We start from the raw sequence: 21,074 nt of genomic DNA on the forward strand, positions 1-21,074 counted from the left end.
GAGAGAGGGAGACATAGAACCTGAAGCAGGCTCCAGGCTCTGAACTGTCAGCACAGAGCCCAACGTGGGGCTCAAACTCACAAACTGCAAGATCATGACCTGAGCCGAAGTTGGACATTCAACCGACTGAGCCACTCAGGCGCCCCTAAAATCCTAAAAATTTCTATAATATTTATATAACATTTGAACTGGCAATTCAATTTCTAGACATTTATAATAAGAAAAGAATTGGATAGGTTCACAAATATGAATGTTCAAAGATTTTCATCCTTGTTTATAAATACCAAAAAAGTGGAAGCAACCCAAATATCCAGCAAAAGAAATTGGTAAATAAACCATCAGTATGTTAAATCCATATAATGGAATGCTTTGTAAAGGGTCTAAATGACAGTGTACATCTTCGTACATTTACAAATAAAGAAATTCATGATATTAAGTAAAAAAAAATGAGCTAAAGGATTCATGTACATATATGTGCAAATAAACAGAGAAGGTATGAAATATAGTACATATGTTAATTATGACAAATACAGTTAGTATAAAATAGTTATAAGGAATTTAGTTCTTGAGGTCCTACTACTTGGATTCAAATCCTGGCTCCACCCATTTCTAGCTGGGATCATTTGAACTATATACTACTTAACCATTTAATGTCTTAGTTTATTCATTTGTAAAAGAAGATATATATATTTATATATATATATATAATGGAATATGGAATATATATATATTATTATTATATATTATATATAATATATATTATATTATTATATATATAATATATATAATATATATTATTATTATATATATATATGGAATATATATATAATGGAATATATGTATATAATGGAATATATATATATATATATATATATAATGGAATATTACTTGGTGATCAAAAAGAATGAAATCTTGCCACTTGCAACAACGTGGATGGAGCTAGAGTGTATTATGCTAAACATAAGAAATCAGAGAAAGACAAATATATAATTTCACTCATATGTGGAATTTAAGAAACACAACAGGTGAACATAAGGGAAGGGAAGGAAAAATGAGATAAAACAGAGAGGGAAGCAAACCATATGAAACTCTTAAATACAGAGAACAAACTGAGGTTGCTGGAGGGGAGGTTAGTGTGGGGGGATGGGCTAAATGAGTGATAGGCATTAAGGAGGGCACTTGTTAGGATGAGCACTGGGTGTCATATGTAAGTTATGATTCAATGGATTCTACTCCTAAACCAATAATACACTGTATGTTAACTAACTTGAATTTAAATAAATAAATAAATAAATAAATAAATAAATATAAAAATAAAATAAAATGGGTGTAATAATAATAAAAACCCAGTATCTTGTGAGCACTAAATGCAGCAAGACAGACAGAACTTAGAATCGTGCCTGGCCCTTAAGAAGCATTTAAGGTTTTACAAATATGACTAAAATAATAGTGTGGTGAATTAGGGCTAATTTTTATTTTCTTCCTTTTGCTTATGTACATTTGCTAAAATTTCTACATGATACCCAGTTTTTGATTCAGCTGACTTGGTTAAATCTCACTAAGTCATGATAAGAAACATGTTACTTAAAATCTCTTGTGAAAGCGAGAATAAATAGATATGATGTTTGTTCAGTTTTCTGAGTTTTGTTTTCATTCAGAAAGCAAATGTTCCTATTTGTTATCCATGCTCAGAGCCAGCAAAATTTGGTATTATTTTTGTCTTAATTCAATAAATATTATATATTTATATGTAATAACATAATTACATATAAATATATATTTTCAATAATATTTATAGAGGGCCTACTGCATGCTTCTAACTCTGCAGAATGCTGAGGGTCCAACATGCATAGTCTCTACTGATAGGAGACAAGTGTTTTTTTTCTCTGTGATTAGCATCTAATATTATAACATTGTTCTTGAGCGTTTGTATTACAAAATAGGGATTAGAAATCACTCAAGGCTTTATCTTTACATTCTGGAAACAGATTGTTGGTCTCACCATATGCCGTCCCCATCAACTTTGGCTTGCCCTTACAACCCATGACCACCTCTTCCATGGGACTTCCGAAAGAACATGGTGAGTCATTCGTAAGTGTTAATAACGCAGTGACTTTCATTATTTCACATTCATTTAAAATGTAGTGTCAAACAGCTAGTATTTCCTTTAAATACTGTGTCAAAATATAAAGAGATTTCAGAAACAAATACTAATAATTCATTTTCAGCTCTTTTATTTGAACTTGAGAGATTGGATTTTTTTAATGTTTCTGTATTTTTGAGAGAGAGAGAGAGAGAGAGAGAGAGAGAGAATGAGTAGGGGAAGGGCAGAGAGAGAGAGGCACAGAATCCAAAACAGGCTTCAGGCTCTGAGCTGTCAGCACAGAGCCTGATGCGGGGCTTGAACTCAGGAATGGCGAGATCATGACCTAGGCTGAAGTCGGATGCTGAACTGACTGAGCCACTCAGACGCCCCAGATTGGATGTTTTTAATGTGTGTGAATATTGAAGGTTTTAGGAAATTATAAGCATAAATTTCTTATACTTTTATAATTTCCTCTATCCTTGAGTTATTGTTGTTTTAAAAGAATACATAATTCTTCAAAAGAAAATATAGATGATTCTTTAAAGTCCCTTAAGGGTGATTGAAAAGCTAACTCTCTGGAACTTGGTGACTTGCTTAAAGACAGACCTAGGGGGCTATTGATCCAAAGAAACTGTTTTGTAGTTTTCCTCTTTTTAAACTTGTTACTCATGTTCTTGAGCTTCAGGCTGTCATTAAGAGAAAACTCTTCTTGTAGAGTGGGACTTTGATTGATTTTGAAAATTTGCAGAAGAAGCTTCTCCTTGCATTCTTAAGACATTCTTGCATAAAATTTCCTTTATCCAACTACAATTTTGCCAGCGTTTCTCTGCTTTGATTATTATAAGGAATTCAAGCATCAAATGGAGGCTCAAGCACCACATTTTCATTAATCCAACCAATATTCACCAGTACTTTTAATATTTGTGAATATAATGTCAGAATCTTGAACACATGCTGTTTAAAGTCGAACACACATCTGTTTAAAATTTTTGAATGTTGAATTGATCCATAGCTTAAATTCTTTTAAGGCTTGACCAGGTAGTTTGAGGTCCCAGGTAGTGTAAACAATGTGTGGATCTCAACTGAGTCTAGAATATGTATATGAAGAAGTAAATGCTGTCAAAAATTCTTCATAAAGCATAGGATCTAATAGGTGAAATAGTATAATCTTGAAATCTGATAACTGTGAAGGCTGAGGTTTTGCAGCCCTTAACTACCTTATAAGTGAAAGTTCTATGATATTTAGAGTTTATTCAGAATCATACTAAGCACTGATAAAAATCTGTTTTCAAATACCATCAAACTCAGATAAATCATATGTTTTTTCCCTTTTTAGAGCCACCTCTTAGTTCATTGAAGGGTTCAGTAATTCTCATGGCTTTACTCTGAATGTAGAAATTTAAGTCTTTTTCCATCTACATGGAACTTACTCCATTGGAGTTTGACCACTGTTTTTGTTTTTTTTAGTGCTAAAGAAAAGACAAAATCTTTCTAAAATGTTTATTGAGAGAATCTCAATTACTAGCTACAGATTATTATGAAATTGTGAGTCAAAGGCCTGCAGAATGGGCAGTCACCTACAGGATGTGCTTTGAGGTTTGCTAAAGGTTCTGTCCATGCAAAAATGTTCTGCTGACACATTTGGAATATTTACTAATAGATCCATAATAACTTCATGGGAGATGAAGGCTCCTTGTCTTATCACAGTGACTGGCACATATTAGGCATTAATAAACATTTGTTGAATGAATGAATGAATGAATGAATGAAGACAAATTAAAAGAAGCCACCCAAATGGAATATTTTTCTATATGTATCTGTGTATCTCTTTCTGCATTATAGGCTAAAAGAAAAAGATGAATTTGGGGAAATAAAATACAAAAACAACAATGAATATATACCTGCAAAAAAAGGGCACTGGACACTTTTCTTTTATGGTTCTGGTTTACACTGATTATGTGTAGACTGCAGAGATAGCATAAAAATAAGTAAAATGTTATGCATTTCATTTATATGCTTTAAAAGCAAATTGTTGGGCAGATTATTAGTTTTATGATATAAGTCTCTCAATACTCATATAACTTCAGGGGAGTTGGAAGGTTAAACATGCTGAAAGTATAAAAATTTTCAATAAAATATTATTTCCAAATGCTATAGTGCAGTTCTTCTTTTTTCCTTAAAATGAAATGTATTTTTAATAAAATAAGAGTGGAAATTTCACCAGTGCTTTGTTTCATATGAATTTTTGTTTTATTTTGCTTTGTTTTCAGCCAAACAACTCTTTTATAATAGCAATTTTATTATTATTATTATTATTATTATTATTATTATTGGTAAGGTCAGAAATGTCTGAAAATTTGTGGCCAGGACTTACTTAACTATCAGAGAAGTGTGAAAAATGTTGATTTTTTTTTTTTTAGGTGTGACCTAGGTGTGATCCTGGCTTTGTGTCTTGGGTGAAAAATAATCAATACTTTATGAATATTTTTTAAAATTCATGTTAATTTTTTAGTTCATTTTACAGCTTTAGTCTACAAATTTGTCCAACAAAGCTTTTTCTGGACATCAGTATTAACACTGTTTAGTAAGTTACAGCTTCACTGAATGTCTGAAACAGTTGCTGAGGTCTCTTTAATAAGAGGATGTAGCTTAAATTGTGGAGAATGCTGATCTTGCGGTTTTCTCAGAGGTATATGATAATTTACTGGGCTCTTAAATTAAAATTGCCCAATTCTTTTTTAGAATAAATAAATAATTTTTTTTAATTTAAATTCAAGTTAGTTAACGTCCAGCATAGTGTTGGCTTCAGGAGTAGAACCCAGTGATTGATCTCTTACATATGACACCCAGTGCTCCTCCCTAAAAGTGCCCTCCTTAATACCCCTTACCCATTTAACCCATCTCCGCCCCCTCCCTGCCCCACCACCTCTGCTCCAGCAACCCTCAGTTTGTTCTCTGTATTTAAGAGTCTCTTATGGCTTGCCTCCCTCTCCGTTTTTATCTTATTTTTTCCTTCCTTTACATTATTCTTATTAAAGGAAAAAGGAAAGGAAATTAGAACATGGGAGTTAAGACAAAGTCAAGACTTCTATTCATTTGACTTACATATATTATTATGTATGACACATAATAATTATATGTTATATATATAGAAATATATATACTTTATACTACTTGAAGCCTTGCCTTTTAAAGTGGTACAATAGTCCCCCTTTATCTATGGGGGATACGTTCCAAGACCCTCAGTGGGTGCCTGAAACTTGAGATAGTACCGAACCCTATATATATTATGTGTGTTCCTATACACACGTACCTATGGTAAAGTTTAATTTATAAATTAGGCCCATTAAGAGATTAGCAATAACTAATAATAAAATAGAACAGTTATAAGAATATACTGTAATAAAAGTTACATGGATGTGGTCTGTCTCTCAAAATATTTTATTGTACTACACCCACCTTCTTCCCATGATGATGTGAAATGACAAAATGTCTATTGATGAGATGAAGTGAGGTGAATGACATAGACATTATGACAGCATTAGGCTTCTATTTACCTTCTGACAGTGTGTCAGAAGGAGGATCATCTGCTTCTGGATCTTGGTTGACTGTGGGTAACTGAAACCATAGAAAGTGAAACTGCAGGTAAGGGGGCTATGGGATAGCACAGTAGTGAAGGCACTGAAGTTGTTCTAGTCATTCTAATGAGATTAGAATTCTGGCTCTGCCAGTTTCTAGTTGGAAACCTCATCCAAGTGACTTAATCACTCTATGAGTCAGTTTCCTCATTGATTACATGGGGAATAATAACAATACCAACCTCAAAATTTTTAGATTATGTTTATAACATGTATACCATACATCCTGGTGCTTAATAAAATTGAGCTGTGACTATTAATTTCAGTTCCCTAGATGTAAATAGTAAAGCATATATCCTAAAGGATTTATTACTAGAAGCACAAGACCTACCTCTTAACCACACACTCAACCCTATCACAGCATGGAACTCAGGAAGTGAGTTTTATTGTTAATGTATAAACACAATCACTGTGACCTTTCCTGAATTCAACTATTTTTGTCGTTATCATTGTTAGCATCCTGCTCTAGACCTTGAATCTGCCTGTTTATTTGCTATTTCAATGAATTTGGTAGGTCACACTGAAATTGATATTCTTCAAGCACTCCTTTCACCAGTCATTTCAGAGCTTTACCTCCATCTTTATGATTCTAAGGGAATAGGCCCATGGTAGGAGGTACCCCAGTTCTCTGGGCTTTAGTTTCATCATCTGTAATCTTCAAGGAAAGAATGAAACTATCTTCAGTGAAAAGAACAAAAGGTTAGAATATTTCCCTTACCTGTAGGGTTGCTTCTCAGATATTAAAATCTCTGTACATAATCATTGATTGGAGAGAAGTGGACCAACCCCAGCCTTTGCTCTTAGCAAGATTTCTTACCTTACCCTACTTGGTAAGTTCACAGCCTTGGGACCCTTGGGATGAATCTCATTAAGTATGACCTTTAACTCTGTCTACATCAGTGTCCACAAGACACCTAGGACTTCCAGGTTGCCTCTTATCACCAAAGTCCCACTCCCTTTCTCTCTAATTCTGTATGCCTTTTTTTGTGACCTTATCCCTTATCCTTTTTGCTCCTAGAAACTGTTTATTCTCCTCTCTGAAATCATAGCCAGTAACCAGCAAAAGCCCTGAATCTTTCTCTTCTGCTAAGTGTTCCCTTTAGCTCTTGGTCTCACTAAAATCCGTGCTCTGTCCCTAGCCCTGAGGACATTTCTTTCTCTGCTGTTGTCTCAAGTGGTGATGGTTCTCTCTCCCACACCTCGCCTGTCTGGGATTGGAGATGGAGTAGTGACCTTATTCCTTATGCTGTTTCCAGACCATTGTCGCTTCCTATTCTCTAACATGAATCCATCTTTGAATCCCATGTCATCAAATGATATCCTCCATTATCTCTTCTTCTTACAGTAATCTATTGATTTGCATCCATTTTCAAATATCTTAAAGAATTTAGACCCTGGGCCCTCGTGACTTTCTCAAGCACCAGTCTTGTAATAACTGTGATGTGGGTGTCCAAATAAATAAGCTCTCTGACTCATTGGCTTCTGCATTCCTTGAGCCCTTTTCCTTAAATGATTTTGCTTTCCATCGTACTACATGTATTCTCTAATAGTTATACCTTTGAAATGTTTCCAAAACCTGACATTGAAGAGCACTACTGTTCACCAGATCACCTTCTAAACTCTAAAAATATTTTTAAATCCCACTAAGAGTCTTGGGACCCTAGTGAAAATAGAGGCCTGGCATTAAATTTTTGAATTTCTTCTTTAGCTACACTCATTCCCTTGATAATTTTATCCAAGCTGTGGCTTTAAATATCATTTATGTGCTGATGACTCCAAACATATCTCCAGCCTGGTTATTCTCTTGAACTCCATCTCACATTCAGCTGCTTAATCAGCATGTCTACCTGAATTTTTAACAGGCATTTCAAACCTAACATGTCCAACTCAGGAACTCCGTAGGTGTTGTTCTCTTTGTCTAGAAAGCTCCTTTCCTTAGATATCACAGGCATCACCTTTTGGCCACTTCTGGGCATTGTCCAAATGCCTCCTTACCAGTAAGGCCATTCCTGGCCAGTTTATTATAGCAGCAACCATACTTGCCAGCCCTGTTATGTCACTTGCTTTACTTTGACCTCTAGCATTTGAGATCTCAGGACATGTTGCTTCTTTCATTTATCTGACTTTGTCTGCCTCCTCCTGCTAGAATGTAAAATCCATGAAGACAGATAGTATTGACTGATTTATTCACTACTAAATCCCTTGGATCCAGAATCATTCTTGGCACATAGGAAGTACTCACTATGAGTGAAGATACCATTTCATTTTCTAAGAGTGGTACCAATTTGCATATTTATTTTTTTTCTATTTAATGAAGAAATTTATCTAATTTATTAGAATAAATAGTTCCACCCATGGAGCTTAAATATGCTGTTTTCATTTTGAATAAAAAATAAAGCTGAAAAAAATACAGCTCTATATGTGTGTGCGTGTGTGCGTGTGTGTGTGTGTGTGTGTGTGTGTGTGTGTGTGTGTGTGCATGTGTGTTTCTGAGAACATGGTGAACAACTATGCGAGGAAAGACTTTTGGGTACAGAACACCTAAAAATGCTAGTTAAATATTAAAAGATAAGATTAAAACCCTGGCTGAACGAGCAGGAAAGCATAAAAATAGTAAAACCAGAAAATATAAGAAAGTCTGATTCCACAAGGTTTTTTATATTATTTAGAGTAGTTTGTTTTTAGGGCTCATACCTATATTCCTGGTAGCTTACAACTCTCCTAGTTAAAACAAACAAGCAACAAAAAATTTGTATCACTTCTGTTCCTTTTCCTTTCAATCAATCATATATAGATATATAGATATATACCTACACACACACACACACACACACACACATATATATATACACACATGTATATATATATATATATATATATACATATATATATATATATATATGTATACACACACACACACACACACTCATATTAGATCTCAGGAATCCAGAATTAGATTAATAGATTGATTTTTTGTCATGATGCATTCTCATCACTTGTTCATGGGTTGCCCTCTTTTATTTCATTTGTTTAATAATATTGATAGCAACTGATATCTACTTATTTGCCCTTGCCAAATCCTGTCTCTTTGCTTCCACCCTAGATTCCTAGATTTGGAGTGTTATTAAATTCTTGATACTAATCTTTTGTTGTATTGTGACTGGTCTTTTCACTTCCTTTAAGGGTGTCTTTGATAAACAAATGATATTGATTTAAATATGACAAAATTGAACAAAAATATTACCCTCTTTGGGGCAATAAAATGAAATGCTGTGGGTTTGCTCTCCCCCAATCTTGAAGTTCTTACTCTCATTGTCCACTATTCCAGTTTTGTCTTTTTTTAACTGTAATCTCACAAGCTATGCCATAATTGTCATTATTTTATAAAAAGATGATGTTTGTTTAGATTTGCCTGTCCCCAGGTAGATATCAAGAATTGCAAAAAAACTTACAAATTTTCCAAATGAACTGCAGATGGACATGATATGTCCTTCCTTTTATTTAGGGCTTTATAAAGTCTCAATAATATTTTATTGTTTTCTGCATTTTTTAAAGATTTATTTCCGTGCATTTGATGTTTTTGATGCTATTTTAAATGCTATTTAAAATTTTATTTCAGCCCTACCCCAGTTTCTGCAACCTAGAAATACAGTTAATCTTTTTATATGGACCTTACATCTTATAGACTTTATAAATTAACATAATTTCTAGTAGTTAATCTGGTTTATCTGTTGATCCTTCTAGATTTCTTAAGTATATAATCATACTGTCCATGAATGATGACAGTTTATGTTCTTTTCTTCCTACTCTGGGTCTTTTATTTATTTTTTCTTACCTTATTGCATTTGTTAGCCCCCCCTGAACAATGTAACACAAAAATGGTGAACAGCTTTCTCATTTTCTATCTCAGAAGGAATTATTATATATATTAGCATTAAGTATAATGTATAGTATTTGTCAAAGCCTGTCTATATTAAAGAAGTTCCTACTTAGTGAAGAGGTTTCATCATGAGTCAATGTTGAATTTTATCAGATGATTTTATTTTTATCTCAAGATGATTATATGATTTCTCTCCTTTGTTCTCTTAATGTAGTGAATTATGCTCATTCATGTTCAGATGTGAAACTAATCTTCAACCTTGGAATAAACCAAACTTGAATTTAATTTGCTAATATTCTGTTGACGATTTTTAAACTTATTTTGAAAAGAGAAATGACCTGTAATTTTCCTTGTTTATAATGTTCCTGTCAGGATTTGGTGTTGAGGTAATGAATATTATACAATAAGTTGAAAACTATTCCCACTTTTTTCATTTGTCTGGAAGACTTTGTGTAGGATTGTGCTATTTTTTTTCTTAAATGTTGGGGGAAAATCACTAATGATGCCACTTGGCCTGGAGATTTCTTTATATGGGATTTTAAAATCATAGATTAAATGTCTTTAATAAGATTGGAACTGATGAAATTATTTTAATCTTCTGCCAGTTTTTTATAAGTTATGTTTATAGTAATATGTCCAAGTTGTCAAAAGTATTGCCACAAAGTTGTCCATAATAACATTTGTACTGATGTCTCCTTTTTAATTTTCTATATTAATTATTTAGGTTTTCTCTCTCTCCCTCCTTTCCTTCCTTTTTCTATTGAGTCAGTTGTGCTGAATGTCTGTCAACTTTATTTATTTTTTTAAAGAAACAACTTTAGGATTAATTGGTTTTCTTTAGAGTGCATTGCTTTCTATTTCATGAATTTCTACTAATCATTATATTTTCCTGCTCTCCGTGTTGGTCAGCTCTGAGTGAGTGCTTTCTTTGAGATCTTAATATTTGTTATTTGATTTTACTTCAGCATTTACTCATTACAATGAAAATTGTCTAAATACTGTATATATGGTATTATTATCAATTACTGTGGTGGAATCTTCTCTCAATAAAATGGATGAGTTTAAGGAAGGCAGCACATACCCTTTAAAAATAGCCAGTAGAGGGGCACCTGGATGGCTTAGTCGGTTAAGCATCTGACTCTTGATCTCAGCTCAGGTCTTGATCTCAGGGTCGCGAGTTCAAGCCCCACATTGGGCTTCTCTCTGAGCATGAAGCCTACTTAAAAAAAATAGCCAATAGAATGGTAGACATATGGGAACTCAAAAAATGCTTTATAAATAGCTTTTGTCCCCTGTGAAGATAACTGAAAATAAACAAAACCTTTCTGTTAGACTCCTTTTGTATTGAGATCAATAGCCAAATGTTAGGTTTTATTTTTTTTTTTCAGTTATAAAAATACAGACAACTATATTAAAGAACAATTTGGAAAAAAGAAAAAAAAAACTTGTCAATTAATGCCACCACCCTCTCACAGCTGTGCTTAACAACTTAGTTTATTTCCTTTCAATTTTGTTCCTTTGTATCTTTTTAAAACCTAGTTGCAATACTTAATTTTTTTTTCTAGTTAAGTCTAATGTAATAGTTTTCTTTCATTAATTGGACATAAGCATCCATTTCATTTTCTCTCAATGAATACAAGGGAATTCTCCCTCATGTACCAGTGCAGCTAACTCTCCAGCTTCTTCACTTGCTCATCAGAGGTTATTCAGGTACTAGTCAGCTTGGGTTGCTAAAACAAAATGCCATAGACTGGGTGGCTTAAACAACAGAAATATTTTCTCACAGTTCTGGAGGCTGAAAGCCTGAGATCAGGGTACCTACGTGGTTGGGTTCTGTTGAGAGCTGTCTTCCTGGCTTGCAAACAGCTGCCTTCTACCTGTTTTGTCACATGGCCTTTTCTGAGAGGGCACATTCAGAGAGAGAGAGAGAGCTCTCTGGTCTCTTCTTATAGGGGCATCATGCATGAGAGTCCCACCCTCATGACCTCATCATGCATGAGAGTCCCACCCTCATGACCTCATCTAAATTTAATTGCCAAAGGCTCCATCTCCCAACTACCATCACCTTGAGGGGTAGGCTTTCAACATAAAAATTTGGGAGGAACAAAATTAAGTCCACAGCACTCAGTACTAGAGGAGGAAAAACCATGTTCTTTGTTCCCGCCTTTTGACAGTATGTGAAGCCGGCTGAAGATAGGAAGGGAGGAGGGTAGAGAGGTATTTTCAACTCATTTTGGAAGTGGAAAATAGAATTTTTAAAATAATACGTTATTTTTTTTAAACATCACAAATAAGATTTTTTTTATTTGTCACCATTAAATGTCTGAATTTTAAACAGATACTTGGACTGGTGGCTCATATCCATCAGCTCGTTCAACGTGAGCACCGTTCTCATCCCCAGTAGTGTTTCCAGAACTACTACCTTCACTGTGAAGTTCCATGAGCTTTCCCAATTCAGACTTGGTCATCTTCAGCATTTTTACTTTTCTCACAAAGATATCATGGGGTGGATAAATAAAGTGACAAGTCTTTACAATGTCTTTTCTGATGCTGTCTAGAATCAATTCTTTCAAGTCATTTGTCTCCACTTTTTGGGTCATGATTTTTGTCATCTTTTTCTGAATCTGGAGGTTGGTGCTGAGCATAAGAGGTCTTCCAAATCTGATTGTTGTTGTTGTTGTTGTTGTTGTTGTTGTTTAAGTAAAACCAACACAAACAGATGAAGCAAATAACCATTGGTAGTCTTGACATCAGCATGAGCTTCAATCATGTTCTGCACTTTTTTGACCATGAAGCACATTTTGTCATGGGTAAGGTCCATGCCATGGAAAGATGCCCTGGACATCGTCAGTAATTAGCTTCAATTTTCTAAATACAACTTCCTTATTCTGCAGATCAGCAAGGCTCACTTTAAAAACATGACCCTTGAGGACATCAGATGCGATTTTGGTTCCATGTGTTCTGGTAACTAGTGTTTTCCTAATATTTCTTATATTGAACGTATCTGGTGCTTTCATATTATACCAATCTTTCTTAGAAAATGGATCAACCACTTTCTTCTTGGCTCCCTTTTTGCTGCCTTTCATAAGATGCTTGTTCTTGCCCCCAAATAATAAATTCTATGCATTCTAAGCAGATTTAGTTTTATTCAGGAATCCACTATATTACAACAGGTGCAGTGAGAGGGAGATGATGCTGGCCTTGTGTACATTTAGACCATTGCTACCTGCCTTTTTGATTCTGTGATCCCCTATCTCCCCCAATTCTACTGTAATAATCAAGTACCTTCTCATAAATACTTTCATTTGTTGATACAATGTCAGTTATTATTTTATACCTAGGAAATTCCAAAAGTTATTTGAAAAAAGCTGAAATTTAAGATATTTAAAATATTTTTATTAATTTTTTGCCACAATGGCTACTAAAAACATTAACTGAAAGATAGATGTTTTAACAAAGTAATAGAATAAATTTGTTTTTAATGAACTAATAACATAATTCGTATCACTCCTTACTGGTAAGTTTCTTTTTATATGTTGTATTCTTGATTCTCATGGGATTTTCAGGCAAAGTTCATCTAATTTTTCCCATCACTGGTATGAAGAAACTAAATATTAAAAAGTATGTAAGTAGCTCAAATTTCAAGTATTAGTTTTCTGATTCCCAGTTCTCATTCCATTTTATTGTATTGCTTTATATAGGTTCATATTGTCTTATATGTATCTATGAATATTTTGCTCTTTAAATATAAAATTGAGATATTTTGTTCAAATTTTATTTTTTTAAGTAAGCTCTACACCCAAAGTGGGGCTTGAACTTGCGACCAAGAGTAGCATGTTCTACTGAGTGAGCCAACCAGGTGCCCCTAAAATTGGGATATTTTAAGGCTATATTTCATGACAAAACAGAGTAATTCAATATAGGATGGGCTTATAAAGTGAGTATTTTGTAGTACATAAAATGTTACAAACTAAAGGGTAGTGTAAATTTGTGTAATTTTTGAGTTTTTCTCCATCTGATACTATGTGGTCTAAATATGGTGTTTCTCACTACTGTACATATTTTTTAGAATTATGTTTTCAATTAGTCTTCCAAGTTTATCAATAATATTGTTACATCATATATAATTTTAGAGTGTTAGCCTTTATATTGAATTATAAATTAGTTTCTACTGCTGTTTAAGTATATAATAATGTATTAGGAAATATAGCTTTTTTGCATTATTCCCCACTGCTCACATTAATAGACATCTTGTAAAAACACAAGTGTTTTGTCTGAAAATTCACCTTGCCTCATCATTTTTAGGAAAATGTAAAAAGTATTTTTAATGTACCAAATTCTAAACAATCAAAAATTTTCATGCTGGGAAAAATGCATCCTATGATATTAGAAGTGTTCAGCAAATCTCTAAGAGATATTTGAGGAATGTGAAAAACCTCTTTTTATTCCATTACAAGAATACCTGTGTCTTGAATCCAGGTATTTCTCTGTTCATTTATATACTCTGTCAGGAAGAGGAAAACCCAACAGTGTTTAGCTAATTTTAGCTAAGCTAATTTCTGAAATTTCAAGAGATTGAATATATCATCTATAAATATTGATGGTAGCAGGAAGATACATTCCACAGTGGATTACAGATATTTCTTATGCAAAATAATCTTAAAATAAAACATTTAAGCGTTATAAGCATGTAATTCATTTATATATCCTGAAGCAAGATTGAAAGGGGATCATTAGACCAATGATGTTAATAAAAATAAAATGAAAGATGTACTTATAATTTAAATTTTCTGGATGAAGTGCCAGGGTGGCTCAGTTGGTTAAGCATTCAACTCTTGATTTTGACTCAGGTCATGATCTCACAGTTTGTGAGTTCGAGCCCTGTGTCAGGCTCTCCACTTGAGATTCTCTCTCTCCCTCTCTCTGTGTCCTCCCCATCTCTAAAAAATAAACTTAAGAAAAATAGATTTGCTAGTAGTCACATAAAACAAGAGAAAAGATGACATAAATTTTAAACACACTAAATTTAACCTAATATATATAAAATTCATCATTTAATACATAATCAATATGAAAAATTATTAGTATCATATTTTACATTCCTTTTTTTTTCTTACAAATTCTTTAAAATCTGGCATATAATTTAACATACAGCACATCACCATTCATACTAGCCACATTTCAAGTGCTCATAGCCACACTTTATCATACTGAGAACACAGGATTAGGATTTGGGCCTCCAGTGGATGTTGATCACTCATTTTTGTGATCATGCTTGGCACATAGTAAATGGACAGTAAATGTTTAAAGAAAAGAAGAAAAAAAGATAGCAAAGAAAGGTCATAGAAGTTTGTTGCCTGATTGGAGTATATATATCCACTTATTAGATGGATGACCTTGGTAAGGGTATTTAGCCTTCCTAACCTCAGTGTTCTTTTGTAGGAATGAGATATTTGTATATGCCTTTCAGTATTACTGTGAGAGAATTAAATGAGGGTATCAAAGGTAGAGCACCTACTTGGTTTCCTTCCATCCCACTTCCCTTCTGGAATCTGAATTGTCCTATATTAGATAACTTAATCTGCTCATATCCACTTTTATTAGATTTCATAAATTGCCCCACCAAACATTACATTTTTTTCAGTTAAAGTGAGTGGAATGGAAGGAACTAGAATCAGAGTAGGAGGTTCTTGGCATTTAGATTATAGCCAAGGACAATTATGTTAAATTGCTTAGCATGCTGTGGAATTAATTGCCCATGATCTTAATTATAAATATTTAATATTTAATTTATAAAACATCCTTTAAACATGCAGGTCTACATTCATATATATGAACATTTTGGTAAATAAGCTTCAGTCAGGTAGATGGTTTAAAATGTTAATGCAATGATCACTTCAGATCTTCTTATTTCCCTTCTGTTCAGACCTGAACTGCTCAGGGACTTGAAGCAAGAAATAGAAGCATCATCTGTTTTGTTTTGTTTTGTTTTGTTTTGTTTTGTTTTGTTTTGTTTTGTTTCCTTTCCTCCATTCACACATTCACATACACAATATAAAATACATGTAGAGGTGTGCAGAAAACATACACCTATGGTAGTGGGCTGGCTTCATGGGCATGTGACCCTGAAGTCACACAGGACTCTGCCCCTTAGAAAGGGATCAGCTCTTGGGGATTAATGCTCTCTGGTCATTGTCTTGAACTTCTAAGTAATTTACCTTTAAATTTGTGGTTTGTAAGTAAGTCTAATAGGATAATGGAACATGCAAGGGAAGCTTGGGGCCTTAATTCCCAATTGGTCCCACCTCCTCCTCCCTACTTATACCCCAAGGATGGAGTCTTGACCACCCGCTCCCTCCCGGGTTCCAGCTCAGCGACTGCAGACACATGCCTTCTGCCCTGTTTGTGTTTGCAGAGCAAGGAGGGTCTGGTGAATGAGTGCAGCCTGCACACCTGAAGATCTGCACTGGCCCAGCAACAATAAATTGACAGCAATAAATTGCAAGTCAAAACCACCATGACAGACCGAAAGACAGCAATGAGCAAATGGAAATCTGTTATGATGTGATGAATAATTATAAAGTTAAACCTGTGTCAGCAGTACCCAGATCATAAAATAGAATGTTGTCAGCACTCAGTATTTACCCCCACTCCCACCTTTTCTCCTCCCATTTAGAACACTCTTGTTCACCCCCCAGTGTTAACCACCAGCTTTAGTTTTGTGGTAACAATTTCCATGTTTTTCTCTGTAGGTTTACCACCCAGACTGATAGAGAATTATTGGTGCCTATTTAAAAAAATTACATAAATTATATTATACTATCTATAGTTTCTGTGCCCTACCTGTTTTGCTCAACACTGCTTACAAAATTTTTCCATGCTGTTACAGATTACTGTATTTTGTTCATTTTCACTAATGTATGGTGTACCATTTTAAGAATACATAATACAGCATTTAGTCTATTCTTGATGGACATTTAAGTTGTTTTCACTTTAGGGCTGTATCAGCGCTACTGTGCATGTCTCCTGTTGTATGTCTGCAAGAGGTTCTCTATATATCAAGGAGAGAGTATTCTGGTTCATGGGCTACGTATACTTTAAACTTCTCAATAATGCCAAACTATTCCAAGATTGGCACTAATTCACATTCACACTTGCAGAGAATGAAGTCCCATTGTTTCACAGCCTATTCACTTGAAATTGTTAAAATTGTAAATTTGTGCCAATCAGTTGGGATTCAGTGTTTAAAATTTTTTAATTTGCATTTTTCTGATTATTCATGAGGTTGAACCTCATCATATGCTTCTTAGCCATTTGGATTTCCTCTTTTTTTTTTTAATTTATTTATTTTGAGACAGAGAGAGAGAGAGAGAGAGAACATGCACAGTGGGGGATGGGCAGAGAGAGGGAGAGAGAATCCCAAGCAGGCTCTGCACACAGAGCCTGACATGGGGCTCGGACTCACAAACCTTGAGATCATGAGCTGAGCCGAAATCAAGAGTTGGATGCTTAAACCAACTGAGCCACCCAGGTACCCCTGGATTTCCTCTTTAAAAAAATCTTGTTCAGTTACTTTTTTCCATTTTTCTTTTGGTTTGTTGCTTTTTTCTTATTGAGTTAAAACATTTCTCATAAAATCTCATAAACTGCATCTTTGTGTTTACTCATGTGTTAGAAACTCATGTGTTAGAAAAAGTCCATGGCTTGTCTTTATAAACTGTTTTATGGTGTCTTGCTAAATAGAAATTGAATTTATCAGTGTTACCTTATGACTATTTCTTTTGTATCTTATTTGAAAATTTTAGTGTAAAACCTTTGCTACCTAAAGGTCTTAATGTCCATTGATGTCTTCTAAGTTATTATGGTTTTATGTTTATATTTAGTTTTTAAGCTTTTTGGAGTCTATTTTGTGCAAAGTGTGAGAGAAGGGTCCAGTTTCATTCCCTCCCCATTCTTCTCACCCTCCTCTGCCATAGTGACACTCACTTGTCCTAGACATATTTACTGAAAAGGCTCTCTTTACCCAGTGGTCTTCTGGGCCACCTCTGTCATATACTAAATGTCCACATATGCATAGATATGTTGCTCTGTCTTATTCTGTTCTACTGATCTGTTTGTCTAGTCTTAGAAGAGTACCACATGCTTCTAATTACCATATGTTTATAATAAATCTTTTGTCTAGATTTTTAGCTATTTGTGACAGGAGACCATTCCCATAGTAGTTACTATTTCAAAAGTAGAAGACATATTTTCTTTATATGTAACTGTGAGTCTCTCCCATGGACAATAATGGAGTTTTATATATCTATTTATTCTTCCTTCCTCTATCTGTTATCCACCAATGATTTTATTAGATATGTTTTTTCTCTTAGTGTGTAGGTATACACTAAGAATATACATGATAATGATTTCACTCATATATGGAATTTAAGAAACAAAACAAATGGGCAAAGGGAAAAAAGAGAGAGAGAGGCAAACCAAGAAACAGACTTTTAACTATGGAGAACAAACTGATGGTTGCAAGAGGGAAGGTGGGTAGGGGGAAGGGTAAATGGGTGATGGGGATTAAGGAACACACTTGCTCTGATGAGCACTGGGTGTTGTATGGAAGTGTTAAATCACTACATTGTACTCTTAAAACTAATACTATAGTGTATATTAACTAACTGGAATTTAAAGTAAAACTTTAAAAAAAGAGTATACATGGTAAAGTATACATGATAGTCCTACTTTAAATATGCCTATTTTTGTACCAAGTGATTTACTAATTCCAAATGAGAATTTTCCCCCTTTAACTATAAAAGATGTTGAAATCAGCATTTACCAACTTACATCATTTACCAACTTCTTTTCCTTCTTAAAATTTCTGTTAGTTATTTATTGATTCTGTCATCTAGGCCAGGGTGATACTCTTATGTCAAGCTCATTTTTCTTGAGGATTTTGTACACATTTCTCTACTGCCTTGTAGTTTGCAGCTTTGCTTTTTATAGTCATATTGTTCTTTTTGCCTGCCTATTTTTTTATTTCTGAATTCTCGTGATATTTCTGAGATATGTTTTGGCAAGCATTATACTGTGATAATTTTTTTTCATGACATAAAGTATGTCCTCCAATTTGAAGGTTCTAATTTTATTTCATTTCAATGATTATTTCTTAAATTATATATTTAATATATTTTTATTCTATTACTTTGTTTCTTTTCTTCTTTTGCCTGTTTCCTATGTCTATCATTTTTCTTATAATCCCTTTAAGCTTTGTTTATTATGTTTCACGTTCACTGCTATCAATCCTATTTCTAGTGCCCCATACTCTGTCTTCATTTCTGCAAATGATTTAATTTTTTCCATTTACTTCTTTTTGGGCTCCTTCAACTCAAGCAGTGATCTCTATTGTCTCGCTATATTTTTCTTCAGTTTTTATATATTTTTATTGAGAATTCTTTGTATAGAGGCAATTACCTTTTTTCCTCCAAACATTTTCTTAGGCAATGCGTTTGGTTAAAAAGTTTATCTTATTTGTGGCAATATGTTTCATCTTTTTTCACTTGGCAACATTTTTTTCTCATGGTATTCATGTGTCATTTTAAAAAATGCCTTTTACATTTTATTTGTTTCTGCAATATATATTATGATTATGATTATTATTATTTACTTTTAATGGAGTATGTTCTTCCTGGACTAGCCATTTGTAGGAGGTTTGCATATAGGAATGGACAGGACAATGTTCCTGGTTAATGGAAAACACCTTTTTTTTTTTTAAGTTTATTTTTGAGAGAGAAAGAGTGAGTGAGTGCAGGGAGGAGCAGAGAGAGAGGGAGAGAGAGAGAGAATCCCAAGCAGACTGCACACTTTCAGAGAAGAGCCATATGGGGGGCTTGATCTCATGAACTGTGAGACCATGACCTGAGTCAAGGTCAAGAGTTAGATGCTTAACCAACTAAGCCACGCAGGTTCCCTGATGGAAAAGACCTTTAATGATGCAGATCGGTGGTATGCATGAGTTGTTTTAGCCTTTGCTTCTCCCCAACCATTTTATTTCCACTCTGAAGGACAACTTACAGTGCTGAATGTCTCTCCTTACCCTTTGCTTCAACTGGAGGTTGAGTCCTGAAAATATGCCTCACATATATGATTCCTCATCCAGTCCCAACTTCCCCACTTTTTGAGATCTTGAGATAATGTGGCCCAGGGCACTTCTGCTATCAGTATAGACCCCTTATTTTTCATTTTTCCCCCAAAGGGATTTGCTCTTCAAGATGTGGCTACTTATTTTAGTGATCTATCCTCTGTATTACCTGAGATCTACAATGGTGGCATCTTTAATTTCATCTTCTTTCACATCCATTTAACTTTCATTTTTTAAATTAAAAAAAATTTTTTTTCACGTTTATTCATTTTTGAGACAGAGACAACAGAGTGTGAGCAGGGGAGGGGCAGAAAGAGAGGGAGACAGAATCTGAAGTGGGCTCCAGGCTCTCACTGATTGTGAGATCATGACCTGAGACGAAGTTGATCACTCAACCACTGGGCCGCCCAGGCTTTCATTTATATTTGGAAGTTCTGTCTTTATAGCATGCTTCTAGGTTTTAGATGGTTTCTTATTTCATTGAAGGAATTTGTTTTTCTGGTGTTTAATTTTTATTATTGATTTTGGACTATTTCCAAGAGAAGAAGGGGGAAAGATTGTATTTTTATTCCATAATTACAAGCCAGAAGGTGTGATACTATTTTGAGGAACTCAAGCAAATGCCAATAAGCAAGTCTCCCTGAAAGAATTATAATTCATACATTAATCTTTAATGCCGAGCATATTATTATCTATCTGTATTTTATGTTAAATGATAGTCTAATAACCTCCTCAAAAGTTACTGATAAGATATAAAATTTCAAATAACACTTTAATAGGGTTTATTGGTTTGTTAGTGCTGCTGTAACAAATTAAATTTATTGTCTCACAGTTCTGGAGCTGGATGTCTGAAACCAAGGTGATGGCAGGGTCATGGTCCTTCGGAAATCTTGAGGCGGGGTCCTTTCTTAGCTTTTCAAGTTTGTAATAGCCCTAGATGCTCATTGTCTTGTGGCATAGACATGTGCCAGTCTCTGCTTCTGATTTTATATTTTCTTCCTATATGTCTCCGTGTTTTTCCTCTTCTTATAAGGACATGAGTCATATTGGATTAAGGGCCCACTCTACTTCAATGTGACTTTTTCTTAATTTAATGAATTATATCTGCAGTGACCCTTATTTACCAAAAAAAAGGTCACATTCTGAGGTACTAGGCGTTAGGAGTCTACATATCTTTTTGGGGAACACAATTCAGTTTAGAACATAAGAGGTTGTATCTTTTGGAAGATAATGGATTAACTGATTATTCTAACTTACTATTTTTTTTAACAGATAAACAAGGTTTTTGTGAAACAGCTTTACAGTATTCTTAAAAAAAACACAAACATTTTGCTTTTTATGACA

At 34.1% G+C, this 21,074-nt stretch overlaps 1 protein-coding gene and 1 pseudogene across 15 annotated transcripts in view; one reads left to right on the forward strand and one right to left on the reverse strand.

Annotated features, from left to right (window-relative positions):
- Positions 1-21,074, forward strand: part of IQCM (IQ motif containing M) — a 662,550-nt gene that overhangs the window by 129,527 nt on the left and 511,949 nt on the right. For 14 of the 15 annotated variants that reach the window (XR_006201682.1, XR_006201681.1, XR_006201683.1 and 11 more), the window contains one exon: positions 1,989-2,080. The exons of the other annotated variant lie outside the window; for it this stretch is intronic. Coding sequence is in view for 11 of the 14 variants with exons in the window: in XM_042935333.1 (XP_042791267.1) it covers positions 1,989-2,080 (92 nt within the window). In the remaining 3 variants the exon portion in view is untranslated. The remainder of the gene's footprint in view (positions 1-1,988; positions 2,081-21,074) is intronic. 15 annotated transcript variants of the gene reach the window in all.
- On the reverse strand, positions 11,935-19,949 carry LOC122217207 (annotated as a pseudogene).

Source organism: Panthera leo, chromosome B1 (assembly GCF_018350215.1).
Source record: "Panthera leo isolate Ple1 chromosome B1, P.leo_Ple1_pat1.1, whole genome shotgun sequence".
Lineage (NCBI taxonomy): Eukaryota > Metazoa > Chordata > Mammalia > Carnivora > Felidae > Panthera > Panthera leo.